Source organism: Sciurus carolinensis, chromosome 3 (genome assembly GCF_902686445.1).
Source record: "Sciurus carolinensis chromosome 3, mSciCar1.2, whole genome shotgun sequence".
NCBI classification, from domain to species: domain Eukaryota; kingdom Metazoa; phylum Chordata; class Mammalia; order Rodentia; family Sciuridae; genus Sciurus; species Sciurus carolinensis.
This window is the reverse complement of record NC_062215.1, coordinates 21,910,951-21,931,708: the sequence shown is the minus strand read 5'-3', so window position 1 is coordinate 21,931,708 and position 20,758 is coordinate 21,910,951. Positions and strand designations below refer to the sequence as shown.

The following is a 20,758-nucleotide window of genomic DNA, read 5'->3' as shown; positions in this document are numbered from 1 at the left end:
TTTTTCCACTTCTATTATTTAACTTCTCTGCACTGTATCAGAGGAGGCTGTCCAATTTGTCTGGGATCAGGTAAGGGTTTCTGCAATACCCAACACCTACAAATGGACTCATTTAATAGATTCTCTCACCCACAAGGAACCAGGAAGTTCCATATATTATTTAGAAAAACAGATGTCAAAGGAGGTTTGCACCCAACATCAGGTTCCCTCCCCTCTCAAGAGACTACAGCAGAGGGGTCACAGTCACTAATGGTGTTGTGAGCTCCACAGCAAGTGAATTCATCATAAATGAGGGCATGCCAGTACAGAGTTCTCTCCCCATAAGCACAGCCATGTTTTTTCAAAGATAATTTAAAAGTCATAGATTTCTTACATTACTGTGGAAATCTATTCCCTTTTTGAGGCAGACCGACCTCCATATGTAACATGACCATCATAGAAGGAAACTGATTTTCACAAATGTCTTGTGCAAATTAACTTAACTGCAGCATTTACAGACAAGGGCCGCAAGTATGTAAACTCAAATGGCTATGAGTGGCCACTCCATACTGTCAATGCACTACAGAGACAAAACTGTATGTTTGTCTTGTATACAAATATTTAGGGCATTAAAAACACTGAGACCATTTTTTTCATTTTTTTATTACATTTGGAACCTTTAAGAAACATATACCATCAGATATACCACTATTCAGTAAAAATCTATTCTAGTTTTTAGGAAGCATACGTGTCACAAACTATCTTTCTTCTAGTCTCCAAGACTTTATTAAGTTTATCAAAAAGGTAGGTAGGCTCTGATCTACGGGATCCGGAGCCTTGAGGTTTTGAATGTTTTGTATATTGTAAAACAATTTCATGTGGATGAACTTAATTCCCAGTTGTTTTTCTTCTGGAATGGGCTAATCATTTTGAAGTTATCTAGACTATTACAAGAACATTCCATTCCTTAACTTTGTGATCTATTTTGTCTTTGGAAAACTTGGTAAAAAAGTGTTTTATTTCCCCCAGTACAAAGGATGAATTTACCAGAATGCACCCAGTATTTACCAGAACAAAAAGCAGTATAGATAACATACATGTGCTATGTTTGCTTTAATGACTACTTCATAAGCTAGTAACTACTCTAACCATGGAGCTACTCTGGATCAGTGTGATCCAAGGGTAGGTAGTTCTAGGCTACACTGTACCCCTTAACACAATTCTTGATATCTGACATTGATTTAAAATAAAAAGGGCAAGTGAAAAAATACACACCCACACATGATTGTGTTCTCAAGAATGTACTCTGTGCACAAGTACCCAGTAGAGGGACTCTCAGGAAGCTGTTGATGGGGACTGGGAAGGTTTAAAGCTATGGCTTTGGTAAGCACCCAAGTGAGCTGGAGGAAGGCATTTTAAGAGGAGATTCTGCAGCATCAAAGGATAACTCTCTAAAGAGGTGGGTGTTTTCCCAATTAATTTAAATTCTGAGGCTTTCAGCAGTTGAGGGCTAGCAACAAGATCCAAAGAAAGGAGCCATCTGTACAATGCTAAGAAAGGTGACTGACTGTGCCTCTGGGCTCATGACGCTCATGGTCCAAAAGCCTTTGGTGGTGTGAGACAGATAAGAAAAAATTAATACACAGACCACATAACACCATTAAAACCAAAAAACATTTTTTTTCATTTAAAAAAGTATTTAGGACACATAAAACAAGGCAACAATTATTCTTTCTTCTCATCTTCTGGCATGGGATCTGTTGGTGGCTCTTCCACTGTTGCACTGTTGCTCTCTGAGCCAGTGTTACTATCACTGGTCCCCTCCTCCGCCATGCTGTCCACCCCCTCCTGCCCACTCTCCTTGTCCTCTGGAGTGGACGTTCCTTCTTCACCATTTTGTTGGCTCTCCGTCGTTTCTTCAAGGTGTGCCTCCTCTGTAATCACACGTGTCACTGTCAGTCCTGAGACAAACATCTGCTCTACATGGACAGCACAGAGCTGTGCTGTCCAATATGACAGCCACCAGCCACAGGTCAAGGGGCCAGTGCAAGCGAGGAGCTTGTATGTGGGAACAATCTGGGGTTTGAAAATCTACTTTTGAGTAGTAAGTTTATAAAAATCTAAGTACAGATCAGATACTTTTGATGAAAATTTAGCTTTTGAATTGAGATGTAGTATAAGAATAAAATACATGTTGGATTTCAAAGACTTTCTGAGAAAAAAAGAATGTCAAAAAGTTGATAATTTAAAAAATGCTGATTACATGTTGAAATACTATTTAAGATATATTGGGTCAGATACAATGTCATCAAATTAATGTCACTTATTTTACCTAATTTTTAAAAAATGTCACTAGTAGGAAATCAAAAATGTCATGTGACATATTACTACTGAACAGTGCTGTTCTGCAGCTTTTGGATTAAATGAGAGGGCAGATGTGGAAATAACATCATGCTGATACTTTAGATACTTTGTTAAAAGTCACACTGGGCGGTTTCCTATAAGAAATTAAGAGCATGAGGTTTTTACCTACAGTCTCAATTTTCTTCATTTCTTTTTCTTAAGCTATAAGGACAGAATCTGAGTAAAGACTCATAGGCCCCATTCACAGATGACAAAACAGAGGAGAAGGACTGAGTAATGTCTAGTTGCAAAATGAGAAAAGATCCATACCCTGATTCTCAAGCTTTTACTTTAACCACAAAAATGTGCTCATGCTTCAAATTTAAGATAAAAAAAGTTTATAAAAACAGAAATGAGGCTCAAAAGATGAAAACTTAAAATCTGACTGTGAAATATTAATCTACTGAATTATATTTTGTAGAACTATCTGGTGAAGGTATTTATATTCTATTAAATGATTTCCAAATGGTTGTCATTTGAGTACAAGCATGACTACTGGCAATGATGATCCAAGGAGCCTCTGGTTGTATTCCCTTCACTATTCTCTGCTTAATCCTATTTACATGGTACACTAGGTAGGTTCAAAATAGTACCAGAAGGTAAGGTGATCTTGAAATTTCAAGCAATAATCAATTTAATCAGTTCTTTATACAAGTTCCACATGTCATTTTCTACCTTGCAGGATGCTGTTATTTGGGAATATCAGTTTACCTGGAAGTAGGTTTTTCTAGGTTGGGATCATCAATCTTTATTTCTGTAAAGAGCTAGATAGTAAATGTTTTAGGTTTTGTGGGTCAGGCAGTCTTCCAACTATTCAACTATACTGCTGTAGCCTCAAAGCAGTCATATGCAATATAGAAACAAACCAGTGTGGCTGTGTTCCAGTAAAACTTTTTATAAAAAAGGTGGTGGCAGGATTTGGCCCATAGGCTTTACTTTGCCTGACACTATCATTGAGACCAAAGACGGTCAATCTTAAGAACATCGATCACGTCTTGCATAATTAATATGAGCCTTAAAAGTTAAAATACTGAGTGTTAACACCATGTTAAATCTAGAACCAGAATGCACTCACAGAGGTAGTACTGGAATGTTCCAAATGAGGAAACAAACTAAAAAACTGATTCACAGCTGAGGTGCTAGTTCTAGTCCCCAAACTGTGTGGCCCCAGGGCCAGGGTCCTTAACTGTCATAAGGGTCTACTTCATAATTTCAAGTTAGAAAACAGCACAATCGACAAGACCTCAGAGAGCAGGACTGATGACAATGTATCACTGGTGTTCCACGGTGATACCAATGTTTTCAGTGAGCCTACCGTAGAGATTAGGAGTTGGAAAGAACTGGGTAGGTCACATAAAGAATTACTCAAGAGACCAGAGAGTGATCTCTGAAAAGCATTTACAAAGCAAATCAAAATCACAGACAGCTGTAAGAGGACCTGGCGTTTCCCCTCCAGTCTCATGGCTTACCTGTCTCCATTGGAATGTTCTCGTCATCTTTCTTCTCCTCGGTTTTGTTTGCCACTTGTTCTTCCTCAGGAGGAATGCCGCTCTGACTGCGCTCGGCTTGCTCTGCTGCCTCCTTCTCCCTTTCCTCCTGCCTTTTGCGGGCCTGCTCCTCAGCCTGTGCGATTTCAGCTGCAATCTTTTCCATATCCACTTCTACCTTCAGACCACACAACTAGTAGTCAGAAAAAAACTCACTTTTAGTAATGTTCTCTTCTTATAACCTTTGAACTAGATAAATTGCTTCAAAGTGGGTTTTCTTGCCTATGAAATAAATATATGCATGTGGGAAAAAAAAGAAAAAAAAAACATGGCTCCCAGTCTTCCCTGAAACTCTTTTGTCTAAACATAAGAAAGCTGCTTATGTTTAGTAGTCATGTAACATTAAGTACTACAGAGTGGAGAGGCAATGCTGAGATACAGAATTATTCATAAAATTTCTAACTTATATTTCAGACTACCAAATGCAAGATTTACTTGTTCTAATACAAACTGCAAACTATATTAAAAGTCTGATGAATAAATTCCAATAAAAGTGAAAATAATTCATGACTGCATAGGAGTTTAAAATATTAGAGGACTCTAACACCTATGGACCTAACACATACATGTATACTATATGATATCTCAAATTTATTGCATTTTTTTTCCAGAAAACGTGAATAACTTTATAAAGATATTTCAGGTTTTATATGTATAGTGAAGTTAATCCTGTTTCAAAGTGAACAAGATTCAATAAGAACAGTTTTGGAAAAAAGAACAAGGAAAAAGAAAGTTATAAGAACAATGATGAAAATAGTTAACACATCAATCAAATGGATACCCTTTTAAGTTCATTGTTAAATGAATCTGTGCTTTCCAGGAATTTCCTCTTCTTTTCCTGGTGCCGTTCCTCTATTTGAAGAAGTTCAGCTTCTAGTTTTCGCTGTAAGACATAGAACCAGAATTTTATGATTACTCATAGAATTTTATGATTACTTACTTATTTTCTCTGAATCAAATATCAAACATAGAAAACATACTTCATTTTTTTAATGGTCATGTTTTCAAATAGTGTGACAAATAACATTTTACATTTTTAATTTTAATCATCTATGACATGAATCTTGCTATAATTTAAAAAATATAAAATTAAGTATAGAGAGAGGAATGTGATTAATAAAGTAAGCATTAAAGAATACTATTTCAGGACTCAGGAACTTACTTTTCTTTTTCCCTTCTATCAGTCCTGGGGATTGAACCCAGGGGTAGTCTACCCCTGAGTTAAATCCTCAGTCTTTCTAATTTTATCTTTTATTTTTAAATTTTGAGACAGAGTCTCACCAAGTTGTTGAAGCTGGCCTCAAACTTGCCTCCCAAGTAGCTGAGATGAGGTGCCACCTTTGCTACAGTTTTTAATGACAAACTTAATAAGCCTCTGAAAATGGTCACTTCCCTTAACCATCTTTCCCAAATCATAACAGGTTAGAATGAAACAGGAGTCTTTATGCATGGCATAAGAATCATGTCATCTGGGATTTATAGCAGAGGCCCAATTTATTATAACAAATGTTTGTGACCTTACCTGATGAACCATTAAGGACTGGACCTGTCGCTTCAGGACCTGCATTCTAGCTGTTGTGACAACTGACCGAACGTCTGGCACCACACTCTCACTAAGGATTTCACTGATGAGGCGGTGGTTTCTCTGGAAACGGGCGGTGGCTGTATGCTTCATTGAAAAGCCATCATCATAATCTGGAACGAACAAGATGTTCTGGAAATGAGTTTGCCAGTAACCATAATTAGGAGAGAGTAGTAATGTTAACATTTAATATCAAGGAACTGTGGCTCTCATTGGTCTGACGAATGGGCCTGACCAGCATGACAGGAGCACTGTGCAGACACTTGGTAAAAAACACACAGAAGACAGAACGTGTTCCGTGGCCAGGGTTTTTCCTCATAAAGTTGTTAAGTGATGAAGTCTGAGAAGGATTTGGATAAAACACAAATGAGATATAATCATATTTCTTTAGGCGTTGGTATCAACAAGAAGGCTGCACTCCATGGCAGTAACTGAAGTTCTGCTGAATGTTAATCTCTCTCAGTAGTAACTGAAGACATTTATATTGTTGAACAACATATGAACTGTGTAGTCTTTGTTGCTGTAGCTCTTTAAAATTGATGAAAATGATCATTTGTAAAATCAGCTTATCACCACAGAGAAAAATGCTCTCTACCAGTCTTCTAGACAGCATTTTCATTTTGTTAGATCAAAAAATCATGGAGGCTGGGGGTGCTGGTGCACACCTATCATTCCAGCACTCAGGAGGCTGAGGCGGGAAGATCACGAGTACAAGGCCAGCCTCTGCAACTCAGGAAGACCCTGCCTCAAAATAATAATAAAAATGGGTGGGGATGCAGGTCAATGGTAGAGCAATCCTGAGTTCAGTTCCCACCACCACCACCACCACAACAAAAAAACACCATGAAGGCATAAGGTAATTTTATAGGAAAAATTATTCGATTCCAGATTTACTTCTAATTTTTGTCAATTTACAAAGCACAGAGCTGCTGTCAATGTGTACTAGTGGACTCTTCAGGTCTGGCTTACATGCTTACTTTTAATAACTACACAATGTTTTCTTAATCTTGGCTTTTGTTCTATCACCGTAAGTTTTTCACATAGTTGGTAACAACGTGTACTATTATCTACTTAATATTTTCCTTTAAATTAACTCATCTGAAAAATACCACACTTTCCCTTAAGCAAAACACATTACAACAAATTTGGAAGCACCTGGCTTCCTGGTGTCCTACCAGAGGTGATGGGTGGGACCATGTTTTAGGAAACCCTGCTGCAGAGGCCTGCAGTGTGCTACATGATGGTTTCTCAAGTGTCATTTAAAAAAGCCCTCAGTGTCTCGTGCGGAGCATAGCATGTGTCCTGTGGACTTTTTGAGAGTCCTCTGCTACTAATGTCAGCAGCTGCTGTCTTCGTGCAAGTGCCACCTATCTCTTGGTTTTAAATCTGTTTCTACCTCCCAAGTGCTGAGGGATGAGGTTCAAGGTCTACAGTCATTTTTACATTGGCACCTTATTTATTACACTCTATCTTACTAGTTCATTTAAGAACCTCTCTTAAAAACACAACAGGCAGAACTTGAGACTTAAGGAAAACTTAATTTTTTGCTTATAGCTTCTATGTTGTACAGATCCTCTTCCTATCAATTCCAGACACGATCTTTTATTTTTCAGTTCTGTTTTTCTTACATGAACCATCCCACTTCAATTAAAACCTGCATGTTAGTGCCTTTAGCACTGCTGATTCTGTTTAACATCAGTATTATTTCTATTTCAGTCTATTCTGTATATTTTACTGTCTGTATTTATAACATTTTGTCAATATCCCAGTTCATTCTTTTAAAAATTTCCTTTTTGTTTTTCTAAGTATATTATTCATGTCTTTAAGTTGATATTACTGCTTCTTCCCTTGTTGGTATATTCTTTAAAGTTCTTACAAACTTCCGCTCTTATTGCTACTTTGAAATGGGATTTTATTTTATTTTATTGATGTTTTTGTGGCTTATAGTTGCGAGTTTCCAAACTTTTCCACATCATAGCAGCACATAGAGAAAACATCAGTGTTCAGTACAGCATGCTAGGTATGTGGACAGGTGTGCTCCTAACCAGTGGGGGCTCTCTCTGGGGGTCCTTGCAACTTCAGACCCTGCTTGACTATGGAGGACCAGGAAAGCAATCTGCATACCTGCACACTATTCATGGAACCCCAATTAGAAAGCTCGGCCATTTGTGTGAACATAATCTGTGTGGGTATGTCCTCATGAGTAGTCTTATGACTTGTATTAATAAATTCTTATTGGACTGTAGAATTAACTAGAAAGGAGATTTCATAATGTTTCTACACACTCGTTAACTTTCTCGCTTAGGAGCCTTTGATTCACCAAATTCAGGGAATCAGTAAGAAAGCTGGGTATAGCTAGGAGGCATTTAACTTTTTAAAAGTAGTGGAGATGAAATCCTAGTTGTGACTCAAATTTTGTCTTCCACGTGTTCCAAGTACAAAGATTTTGATAGACAGTAAATATAGATTTTACTATTTTCTGTTCTGAAAAGGTTACTTCTTTTTCTCATGGGAAATTCACATAAAAATCTTACTCAAAATAATCAAGATATTGAAATGGCACTTAAGTAATACTTTTCCATTTAAGATAAAAATAAAAACTTATGCTTAAGAGATGTTTCATACTTTAATTCAGAGAAAGCATAAACAAAATTCCACTTTTCTTCCCTTACCATCAGGATCTTCAGCAGGCTGAATGCTCATGTAAGGTTCTCCTTTCTCCATGCGAGACTGTCTCTGTCGACTTTCTTCCTCTAACGCAGCTTCTGCACGACTTTTTGCATTGATGTAAGCAAGGTATGCGGGGGAATTATGATAGGCCTTCATAGATTCATTGTACTCTATCTGAAATTCAAAGGTTTTTCAGTTTATAATAAATATTTGCAGGTTATAGTGTATACCTATATTATCTCATCTGAATATCTTAAGACATCATGTAGGTAAGGTGTTAAGGTTTTACAGATAAAAATTCTGAGGTCTGGAGAAATGTGCCTGGGCCCAGGCAGACAGCCTCACTGCTGCCTTAGCTTTCTGATCCAATCTTGTGTTTCGTTTATAAATAACAAGCCAAGGATGACCCACTTTATATTGTACCCATCCCACCCCTGTGGCCCCCTACCTTTTCTGCTTCGTATTCGTTTAAATATTCTTGTTTTTCTTCATCAGTGAGATCTCGCCACATGCCACCAATAATCTTGCCAATCTCCCACAACTTTAGGTCAGGGTTGGAAGCCTTTACTTGGTCCCAGACCTTAAAAAGGAAACAGTTGGGATTTCAATTCAGATGCCTAATATATAGACATTTGAACATTTCAAAATACTTTCTAATACAGAAACTTTTAAACATTAAAAAAAATCAGAGACGATAACTGTATTTCTATACCCTCGTTGGCCTGCTTTGACCTTTACTAATAGCTGGCTAATCTCATTCATCTTTACCCCAATGGATTATTATTTATTTTTTGAGACTGCTACACTGCCAAGGCCAGCCTTGAACTCCTGCCTCAGCCTCGGGAGTAGCTGGGACTGCAGGCACATGCCATACTGCCTGATTCTGCTAGATTATTTTAAGGCAGATTTCAGACATCATGTCATTTCACTCATAAATACTTTAATTTGATATACCAAGAACATCTCCAATCACCACAAACACTTAAGATGAGTTAACTTAATAAGTTAACTGAGGTCTCTAAAAATTCACATGAATTTAGCAAAAAACTCATCAATCTGCAAAATACAATTTAAATTACAATACATAATTATATTATCAAATACATATGCGAGGATTATGATCAAAAATTAAAAAATTTCTAAAGGTCTGGTTAAAATGCCATACCTTTAAAAAAGATATTGGCCACATTTTCAAATGTAATAAACCTCATCACAAAAAATTTGGAAAATTCAAGGAAATATATAGAAAATAAAGATAAAAATTACCATTAGCTTACTGTTCATAGTAACCATTGTTTTCTAGGTTCCCCCCCAAACTAACGTGTAGTTTTTATGATTTCTATAAAAATGGTGATACAAATAATCTTGTATTACTTTTTCCACTTAACATTTTTCTTATTTAATATTCTCCAAAACACATTACTTTCATGGCTATGGAACATTGTCTTATTTAGTTATTCTCCTCTTGTTGGATTTTAGTTCTGAAATTTGAAATTGGAACAAAGCTCTTTAAAAACGACAATTTTTTATGCTTCTTCTGAATACACAGAGGAAAAACAGGCTAGGCCAGGCTGAAGCTGCATGGGAGGCTGAGAAGCAGAGGTTGAGGTCTATGTTCCCTCCCAGTCCTGGGTGCCTACCTTTCTGCTGTACCTCATGTAGGGCATCAGCGGCTTATCTGGTGGCTTTGGGGGTTTTGGAATCGTAATACCAGAGGATGCCTACAAAAGAGTTAAATATATTCATTATTCAATTGCAAGAAGTTCACCAGCAACCTGAAAAGAGAGTCTCTTAAAAAATTCTAATGCGCCTTTCTTCTACTCGTCCATGGATACAAGATTCTTATATTTTCTCCACGGAAAATAGCTATCACTGCAAATTCAGAAATGTTCACATCAAAAGAAAATGACTTTAAGCATGCAATTGTAATGTTTTACTTGGCAGTTTATTGTCACTGCTTTGACAACCTGGCTGTAAGAACAAAATATTACATAATAATCCATACATTGAAAATATATGGTTATATAGCAAACGTCTTACATTCAGAACATTACCTGGCACCCGTTTATTTTGCGCAATTATCATTACGCATACAGTCAACACTTGATTATCTGCAGCAGAATCTGAACCCTCAGCACTTACCACACTCACACTACCTACAGGAGACCTTGTATCTGTTGGTACGTCAGGAAAACACCTTCATACAAAACACAACACAAAAACTGCTTCCCAGGTTCAAAAACAACGAAAACTCTACAAACTTTCTTATCTTCTTTAGCATTAAAGATTTCATTTCTCTCAAAGGCTATGTCCTATTATCCAGTGGTTTTCAAGAAGGATGAACTAAAGTCCCATCTTTCTCTGTCCTCCAACCTAATCACAGTGAGGAGCAAGTAAGTTTCCAGGAACAGAGCCACAGCAGACGCTGGGCCTGATTGTCATTTTTGAGGTCTTACATGAAGAAGTGCCATTCTATTAAGAATTTTTGGTGTTGTGTAAAAGACATATGAGGAAAAGGTAAGATGGCAGAAAAAGGGAACAGAGGAAAGAAAGGCGAGGAGACACTGGAAAACAGTTTTCAAAAGGAAAGAAAAAAGTGGGTGAGAAGAAATAAAGGAATGAGACAGGTAAGTGATTGGTTCCATGGGCTGAGATCTAGGCAGGAGACACCATCAGGGCTTCTGGTAGATGTCCCAGGTAAAGCCAGTCACTACAAGGACACCTGTTTCTGAACTTCTAAGTCTTCTCTTAGCATATATAACTGCATTTAATTAAGAACCCACAACAATAAAAATCATGCCCAAATGATACCAATTTTCCCTGCCAGGCTTGGGGGAAGAAGTCCCAACTTTATTGGCAAATTTTTATTAAAAAACTAAAGTGATAATTTGTTCTCTTACCCTTCTGTTGCTGCTGTGATAAATCATAACCTTATTTTTTGTTCAAGGGCTCAGGGACTGGGCATGATTGTGCCCTTTTCCAATGTCAGCAAGAAATATTTCCTCTTCCTACACTAGGGTCTCCCTTTTGTCCTTATATACTTTAGAGTAATTCTATTTCTTTACCTATGAAGTTGTAAGAAAACATTTCATCCCTGAAGCAGTATCTCCTTTCTTTCTGGTCTTCTTTCTAAGTGTTCTTACTGGCATGCCCATGCTGGTGCCCATGAAAACAGATCCTGTTTTCAGCCAGCAGTGGGCAATGGAGATGAGCCAGGGGAGCAGTCAACAGTGGGGGTATGAGCAGTAAACAATGGGACATTCTCAATCAAGGTTTACAGAGTTCTTTTAAAGGAGGAAAAATCCTTGGAGGCTAACCTTAGGTCATGGACTCAGAGGAAGAGGCCCACCAAATTTGCTTCTTTATTCATTAAGTTGATAAAAAAAACATTTAAACTCATCCGATACAAACCTTCAGAAGTCCACAAAGTGGACAAATAAAGTTGAAATTGTGCCCCTAATTAAAAAAAAATTTTTTTTTAGTTGTTGATGGACCTTTACTTTATTTATTTATATGTGGTGCTGAGAACAGAACCTAGTACCTCATACATGCTAGGCAAGCGCTCTGCCACTGAGCTACAACCCCAACTCAAAACTGTGCCCCTAATTTTTTAAAAATTAAAGAGGTAAAGAATTCTAAAATATTTATATTTTTAAACTTTAAGTATGAATCAAAACATTTAAAAAACAAAGTATAATAATATTTGCTCTTTGGAATTTTTCTAAGAATCACATTTTATAACATTAATGGATTTGTTTATTTGTTTCTTTCTTCCAAAGAAAGGTACACAAATCATCCACATATTGAGGTCATATTTTCATTACAGTGACCAATTTACAAATGCAAAATGAAAAAACCAACAACAAGTATAATAATAAAAAATAATCCAAAATAATAAAGTTAAATACCAGTTGGTTTTGGCATCTTAAAAAATTATATCATTACCCACCCTCAATTTATTTAACACCCCAGACAGACATCTATTCAATGTCTTAAACATTTCTTTACTCTAAAAAAAAAAAAAAAAAAAAAAAAAATCCAGTTTGCACTGAACATTTTCAACCTTTTCTAGATAATAGTCAATTAAAAAGAGTCACTGCTTTGCTGTCACCTTCTGAGGTGTGAAAAACTATAGTTGGCCCTCTCACTAAATGGCCCAGTTGGTAGCTTTTGGAGTGTTTGAGCTTTCTTTTTTGATCCTCTGTTGCTATCAGGAAACCAATCTATAGCAGCAACCCTCTCTTTCCAATTTGCAATGAGTTGGGGAGGCAGGGGCACTGACAAGTGATTATGATTGTTAAAAGTTGTGCTTACGTGATAAGGCCCTAGGAAATGTAAGGAACATGGTCCAAAATTTTGTGAAATTTATCTTGGTTACCTAGACCTTTTTGTTATTGTTTCTTTCCCAATTCTTAGCTGTTTCTCTGGTAAGATTTATTTAAGGGTACAGATATCCCATTAAAGTAGAGAAAACAGGATGTCTCAAATATTCCATCTCAATCTGTACACACATCTGTATTTAAGAGATGCAAATCATCATCCGAAAGAAGAAATATCTAGAAGTGAACTGTAACTCAAAGCTATTCTAAGCACTCCAAAAGGTGTCAACTTGCCACATAAGGTGTTCACTGGAAACTAATGAAGTGTTCTGGAGTCTTGAGGGAAATACAAATTTCTGTGTGGCCTACAGGAAGCTCCTTCTTAGGTCTTCACACCATCATCCATCAAATCACTGACTAAGGTAATTTCCAAACAAATTACTAAACAGGAGAACCTCCCCCTCCCTAAATGTGATAACTGGGGTCATCTTAAAATTAAAATACTTTTATAATGGCCAAAATCAGAGCTATCAAGTCCTAACACACTTTAGAGATACAAAAAAGGTAGTGTTAAACCTCCAGTTTTATGTCCTTCACACAAGTTTGATTTGATTACCCTTTAATTTGCTATTAAAGAGACAATAACACAAAGAACAGAGCCAAACACCAAACTTCAATGCTCAACAACTCTCTTATACTAACCTACTTTGAAGCTAGTGCCCATTTGGAATGCTGGATTCTGTGTTTGCCAGGATGTAAAGGGGAGAAATGAATGAATGCTCAGACAGAGGGACTACACTTCTCTCTTCCTAAGTCTCCACTAAATGACCTCACTTTATCAACAGAGAATCCCAACAACTACATCCAAGTTAAGAACAAAATGCTTACATACACAAACTGACAAAATCATTCTAGTATCTAAGTTTCTATGCCTATTTCATTAACATAGATAATCAAGAGCTGACTGTATAGAGCTATTAAACATAATCATTCTATTATTTGTTGCCCATGAATAAATTTCTGCATTAACATGAATAATCCAAAATTGACTCTATTCAGTGTTTAAATTAAAATGTTCCCAGTCATCCATTACACTTGTGAAACCATACATTTAGGCCAGGGGAAAACATGTACTGATGCACATAAAAATTGTATGCATTGTGAAATGCATACATAAACACACTGTCAGAATTCTTCTAAGATACCATGAAATACGCATGGCACATAAAACTTGATATGCTTATGAAGTACAAATTATGCAGAAACAATGAAAAAATTAGACAAACAAAACCTATCAAGATAAGCAACGTGCTTACCAAGATAGACATATAGTTGATAGTTACGAGCTTTCAGCTGTAGTTTGACTACAGGGTGAGAGGGTAGTTACATTAATTGAAGGCATTTATTTATTACTTATGAATACAGCAAATAAAAACCAAGTATTAAAAATTTACAGCCATTCTGCATTGTATATATTCTCATCAACACCATATTCCAGTGTATGTATTTGACTTTTGGATTTACTAAGATTTACAACCTAAACTTCAAACTTTGAAGTATATCATCCAATTTTAATTATCTCAGGTTGACCACTTAAATGAAACAGCCTAAGTTTTGGAAATCACATTCCTGTATTGTTGATTAGAAATGTACTTCTAGCTGTACATATCTAATCTGATACTTCAATTTCATTCAACTTTTATTTTGCAATTTTTTTGGGTGACGCTAAAAAAAGTCTTTTTTCTTTTCAACTGGAGAGAAATGAGTCTCAATTAGAAGGTTGACAATTAAATCCAAAAGACAAATTATTATGTGTAGCGGTTCATATTGGCAAGGCCAGCCAAAAGCTTTTCAGCCCTGAAAAAGTCAGGTCTGAAAACCCAGCACCTACTAAGAAACAAAGTTCTTGAGACTAATGCCAATTACCTTAGAAAAATAAAAGAAACTTCATCTCAAAAAGGGTATTTTTAACCATAATAAATTCTCAGTTTGTCTACAACAGTATAAGCATTAAGTGCCCAAGGCTGTATCCTTATTGACCACCAAACAGAATGGATTTTTCTTTTCTTCCATATACATATCCATCCAGATCTCACTGCTTTTTATTCCCCCAGTGTAAAATTGTTTAAATAATGTTTAAAATAGTTGAAAAGCCAAATTAATAATTTTTTTAAGTGGCTGTGCTTATGACTAAAAGGACCTAATTCTGGAGGCATTTCTGGTCAATTCCAGGGGTTTGCTGGAGGCTGTAATAGTTGATTCTCCTACCGTGACCCGGCTGTTGGTGCCCGGGTTCCCTCCCAGCCTGTAGTTGTTGTAGGCGAGATGACTGTATGGATTGTATCCCACAAACCCTGGTGTGCTGGGCATTTGCTGATGGAAACAAATGAGACAAAAACACGAATGAGAAATGAGCTCAAACGAGGAAAACACAGAAATGAAAAATGATCTGCATATGGCATGCAAAAGCAACCTGAATTTAAACAAGCAATGATGTGTTGTAATTGTTCCTTTTCTTTTATTGAGGAAATTAAAATTTTCTTTCATTGAGAAACCAGTTGCAAGTGACGCTGTTGCCTTTTTCTTTCTTTTGGCGGGGGTTGAGGGGTGTTTGTGAGAATGTGAATGTGTGTGGCTTGTTTTCTGAGGTAAGCAATACACTGATGTGTTTCAAACATTCAGGATTACTTTATAGTCAATAGTACCATAAAACAATTTAGCAATATTTGATGTCTCAGATAGGAAAGCTTGAAGTGTGATAACCTAGAAATCTGAAAACACTACATGCAAAACAAAACACAATTTATTTGACAGTTATGTGGATGCCAACCAATGTATTCATCTATTAAAACAAATAAAAACAAGAAATGGGTCTGCTTTTCAAGACAATTCTAAATCCTTTTATATAATGTGAGAAATGAAGAGAGACTCAAACCAGGAAGCCAGGAGTTGTCAATAGAAAAGAACATATGTTGGATTCAATGGATGTCACATATATGACTTCAAAACAAAGACTCGTAAGAAATGCATGGATTTCATTCTAGGCTACTAGTTTATCTTTTAAAAACCCAATGATTTTTTTTAGGCTTTCTCTTCCATCTCTTCTTTGATCCATCTTCCATATATCAATTATGAACGATTTTTGCATTTAGTCTTAATGAGAACTACTTTTCTAGTTGACAGACGTGAACTTTCTTTTTTCATCTATTTTTCTGAAAGCTCTCACCCTTTCAAAACACAACCGCTTGCTGCAACAGGATTCTTGGGTTTTGTGACTTATGTATTGATATAATCACATATTAATACCATGACATCCAATGTTCATGAAAATTAAGGCATAATGCATAAAAAGAATATAGCAAGGAGAGGACTAAAGGTAGGGTATTTTTTTCTAATGAAACTCAATCAAAACAAGTGACGGTAATTTCATTTTTACATGCAATTAATGTATCACTCCTGAATTGTACAATGTAAAATACATTTACATCCCAACTAAGCCTTAGTTGTTACAAAACAAACATAATTTTCTAAAACATGCCACTATACACATCCTTAGTGTCCAAAAACATTCAAGCAGATAGTACATTTGATACTTTTTAGGAGAAAAGAGAACTGATCAATTTCTAGCCTACATAGTTAAAGACGCAACTTAGACATACTTAAGTAGGCAAAACACAGATGAAGTATCAAACGCACAAAAGAAGTGTATATTACTTGGAGTGGTATATTTGAGTGGTGGTAGCGGTGGTGAAGGTGGTGGAGGTGGTGGTGGTAGTGGTGGTGGAGGTGGTGGAGGTGGTGGTGGTGATGGTGGTGGTAGAAGTAATGGAACCAAAAAAAAAAAAATAAGGAAGGAAAATAATTCATTTAGTATCCATTCTGTTGGATGTTCTAATCCCTAGTCTTCTATATTTTATGTGTTAGCGTGAAGTTATGATACAGAAATATGACTAAAGAAAGGCAAAAAAAAATCCCTTTCTACATGAGAAGTCAGAAGGGGATACTTGGTTTTTGAAACATTTTAATCTCAAAAATATCAAGTTTGTTCTCAAGATAATTATACATTGTTGGAGGCAGTATTTACATCAAAATGACACCTTCAGAGGTTGCATATACAATGAGAATCACTGTTTAACATTATGAGGCAAAAATGCGAGAAAAATAAGGGAACTAAAAAAATTGAAACTAAAACATATTTATACCATTTCCAAAGCTGAAGTACATGGTTAGCTCTTTGAGGTCAGAATCTCCATTGTTCAACTCCACCTGTATAGCCACTAGGAGAGTGTCATGGAGATAGTGGTAAGAAATGTTCTTTGATTTAAGAAAGAAAATGAACCAAAGAGGACTTTAAGATTTACTGGAACTAATTTTAGAGACTGCATATTATATGAATCAAACTGAGAAAATATGACACAGTATCTCTTTTTAAAAGCATCTTACTAAAGAAAAACAAATTGTTGATAAACTAAAACATATCTGAGGATTAGTAAATATGACTAGTTATCTAGTGGAGAAACAAAATTATACAAGGACCTAATTAGTAGTAAAACATACACTAGCCTGCAATTTAGGTGGTAGGGGGTATGGAAGGAAAATCTAGTGGCTATTAAACAACTGATTTTGTAGGATATGGTCATGTTAACAGTGTTTTTTAAAAATCAAAACAACAACAAATCCCTCCCCCCCAAAAAAAACCAACAAGGAAGCCATTTCATCAAGGCCTGAACAGTTACTGTTAAATCTGTTTTGTGGGTCGGACAATTATTTTACATGCTGATCAAGCTGGGCCAGAGTTTGCAGGGTAAAAAAAGCAGTTCACAACTATTATTTAGCCACTCTGAAATATATCAATTCAGAAACCAATCAAACATAATTTATTGAGAATTCAGCAGCAAGATCTGACCCACAGATAATGAAATCCTTACTTGAACAGCTTGAAAATAAAGAATTACAATTAGTGTAGTTATAGATCTAGAAGTTTTACTGTTTGATTTAATATGAAAATTTTATATATAGACAAGAGATAAAAATGTAACCAGTTGAAGGTTAGGTTTAAAAAAGAATAAATAATGCCAGAATGAATATTCATTAAATATCAACTTAAAAGAATCTTACTAGTGAAGATTAATGAGAAAGAAGTGTTAAACTTGTCATTTAGTTCCAATTAAAAAAAAACAAAAATAGAGCATAGGAGTTTGGTTGGAATTTCAAAGTTTTTTTTTTTTTTTTTTTAAATGTTGGGGTTGGTTCAAGTTAAAGATGCAAAGTTATTTTATTTAGTAGGAAGTGCTGTTTTTTAGCTGAATTTTTCATCCTGTGGCTGTGATGATTGAGTGACTGTCACTGGAAGACATCTGGGTTTTTGTATCAAGGCCAGACTTGGCTATTACATTAACAAGAAAATTAAAACTTACTGTTGCAGGAGCTGGGGTGGGAGGTGGGGCATAAGATGGTCTTTCTGTTTGAAAGAAAATAAATAACTTCTTGTAAACAACTGAGATATAATACTATGCAACAAAACTACCAATGGTCCTGTTTTGAAGAAAAAAAAAATGAGAGTATTTTGGAATTCCCATTTGCTAGGGCATTAGTCTCTTATTAACATAGATTGATAAATATAAAAATTGAAACTTACTTGACATTTTGGAAGATTAAGTTCTCAGTTCCTTAAGAATGAATCTGAGACACTAAAATAAAAAAAAAGAAAAAAAAGGAAAAAAAAAGAGAATCAAAACTCAGCAAGCATAAGAAATGTTTTCCTAAAGAATAGGGTAGTTTAATTGGTATTTCTGAATAAAATCACTTCACTATTATCTGCCAGTAATCAAGTCTTTTGCATATTTTAACTAGTTCTTATAGGTCATCTGGTTGATCAGAATTTAATGACTAAGTTACCGGGATATTTAGAATAATATTAGAAATGTATTTTTAGGGTTTTGCTTATGATACCAAGCCACGTCTTGTATGGAAAACATTTTGCTGATGCCATGTAAACGTTTACTCAGACCGATAAAAAAAATAATGACAATAGAATGTGATGTATTATCAGGGTGACCCCAACAAGGCCTACCAGATAATGACAGCTCCCTGGTCAGTTACCTTGCTTTTGGGATGAGAACTTCTGTTTAAATAGAGCAGTCTTTTATTCCTGGAGGCAGTGTAAAAGGAAACTGGGTAGGATGATGAACTTCTCGTTTCCTTATATTGGTAAACAGCTTCAAAAGTGCTAGGAATAAATTTTGAGAGTCTACCTGAGAACTCTTACTCTTCCTTCACAGCCCATTTCAAAATTTCTCTCTTCAACGGCACTTTCTTGACAAATTACCTGGGCAGAATTAATTGCTCCCTATCTATTCCTTCGTAGCACAAAGAGCTAAGATTCTGTTTCTTATAACCTTTAAAAAAAAAATCTGTCCATCTGGCTAGATTGTGTATTGCTAGGGAACAGGGAACATCTAATTTATTACTGTATTCCCAATACCTTGCTCTGTTCTTAAAAAAATTTGTCCAAGTGTTACTAGCTCATCACACGAACAGACACATGTGAGCCTGTTCCTTAAATCAATATACATCACAAATGGTAAGGTGTAAAGAGACAAACTCATTTTTAGAAAGGCAAGCAAGCGAATTTCTGACTACTGGAGTACTTTCATTCAACATTATGTAAAACAAACATAATTTTCTGCTTCCATTTTGCATTTTAAGGAAACGCCTTGATTATCAGGAATGAGTCCTGGTGTGGAAATAGTTTATTTTCTCAATGGTCCAATCTAGGTCTCTCCCTCTTTCCTTAAAGAACAGGCAGAAGCCTTCCACTCTGGTGCGATTCTCCTTCTTGCTCACATTAGAGGAGCTGTCAACATGCTGTAGACCTTGCTGTGGGGAGCCCTGACAAAAACTGCCACAAGCTCCCTGTACATTACACTTCCTTGTTCATACCTTCAAATGATTGCTTTCCTTTTTTAGGATGTAAGTTCTAAGAGTGGGCCTGTACATTTGTCTACATTGGATATAATCTGGCACCTAGCATAAAACAGTTGCTCTTAAGTCTTTGTTGAATAGTTACCTAATACAGAACAGCTTATTACATGATCTTGTTCACCAGTCACAACAAGGTATACTGCTATCCCCATTTTACAGATGAAAAAGGGAGTCTCAGAGTTTAAGTAACTTGTCCAGAGCCATATGGCCCGGAAGTGCCAGAGCTGGATTTCACATGGTTTCAGAGCCTTCGCTCCTCACTCCAAGCCACACATTGAGTCCTCAGGTCGCTGCCCGAACAAAAAGGGGCACCACCTTCTCGGGGGGTGCGGACCACCGGCTTGCCTCGTTCCAGAGCCTTCCTCTGAGGTCGTTTCCTAACTATGTCGTGGAGGATCCACTGCACTGGCAACTCCCGTAAAGGGGATGTGCACAGGCGCCTAGACCCGTTTGGGGGGACTAGCGGAGGGGACAAATCTTGCTTGGGAGGAGGGGCCCCCGATGGGACTTCCTCCCGACCCTCGCGCCGCTAGGCCGCAAGGAGGCCGCACGGCCCCCAGCTCCGGCCCCGCGGCCAGACCTGCACCCCAGCAACCCGCGGGAACTCGGGGTCCAGCCAAGCGGGGACACCGCGGCTTGCTACCCTCCCGACCGGGTCGGGCCCACTTGGAAACACTCACCCGCGGGCCGAAAAAGCGCCCGCAGCTCCGGCTTCGCTTCCCTTTGTCCCGCACTCGCCCCGCCCCTCGCGCCGGAGCTTCCGCGCTCGCACTTTCCACACTCGGCTCGATTTCTCTCCCGGCCGCGCCCGGCTCGCTTTCGAAAAATAACCCTTCTGGCGAGGATGCGGCGATGCTTAGTAGAGTCAAGGATTTTTTTTTCAGGCCGTACAGTTTCCTCAAAACTCCTCGAGTTTGGATAGTGTCCCAGCCGGGAGCCGATTCGTCACGGCGAAGAGGGCGGGGTGCCCCCGACCGCGGGATGGGCGCGGGTTCGCGGCCCTGGGCGGCGGGAGCGGCCGCGGCGCTGGGGTGGCGGCCGAGGGGCCAGTAGGGCCCAGTAGGGCCCGGGCGATGGGCTCCGAGGCCGGGCTTCTGCGCCGGGCTGGGCCTGGGGGCGCGGCTTCCCCGCCTCGGCGCCTTCCCTCTCCTCTCGTCTCTGAGCACGGGTCTACACTGCACTTTAGTAGCGGAGCGGGGAGCCGCAGAGGATTCGGGTCGCGCCTTTGGGTCCTCACTGGCGCCTCTCGGGGCGTTCTGCCTTAACGGCCTTGG

At 37.6% G+C, this 20,758-nt stretch overlaps 1 protein-coding gene across 4 annotated transcripts; it reads right to left on the bottom strand.

The window, feature by feature from the left end:
• Positions 1 to 1,634: 1,634 nt before the first annotated feature.
• Smarce1 (SWI/SNF related, matrix associated, actin dependent regulator of chromatin, subfamily e, member 1) lies at positions 1,635 to 20,612 on the bottom strand. 4 transcript variants are annotated; one of them, XM_047546327.1, is made up of 12 exons: positions 20,165 to 20,612; positions 18,603 to 18,729; positions 18,139 to 18,190; positions 17,918 to 17,961; positions 14,769 to 14,873; positions 9,822 to 9,902; positions 8,630 to 8,761; positions 8,184 to 8,355; positions 5,452 to 5,624; positions 4,711 to 4,812; positions 3,852 to 4,062; positions 1,635 to 1,913 (listed from the first exon to the last, which is right to left on the bottom strand). In XM_047546327.1, the coding sequence occupies exons 3-12, from the start codon at positions 18,143 to 18,145 to the stop codon at positions 1,705 to 1,707; spliced, it is 1,236 nt and encodes a 411-aa protein (XP_047402283.1). In that variant the 5' UTR covers positions 18,146 to 18,190; positions 18,603 to 18,729; positions 20,165 to 20,612; the 3' UTR covers positions 1,635 to 1,704. The 4 variants fall into 4 exon arrangements, with proteins under 4 accessions (XP_047402283.1, XP_047402282.1, XP_047402284.1 ...); XM_047546326.1 differs by lacking the exon at positions 18,603 to 18,729; XM_047546328.1 differs by lacking the exons at positions 14,769 to 14,873; positions 17,918 to 17,961 and having other exon boundaries at positions 20,165 to 20,608.
• Positions 20,613 to 20,758: the final 146 nt, after the last annotated feature.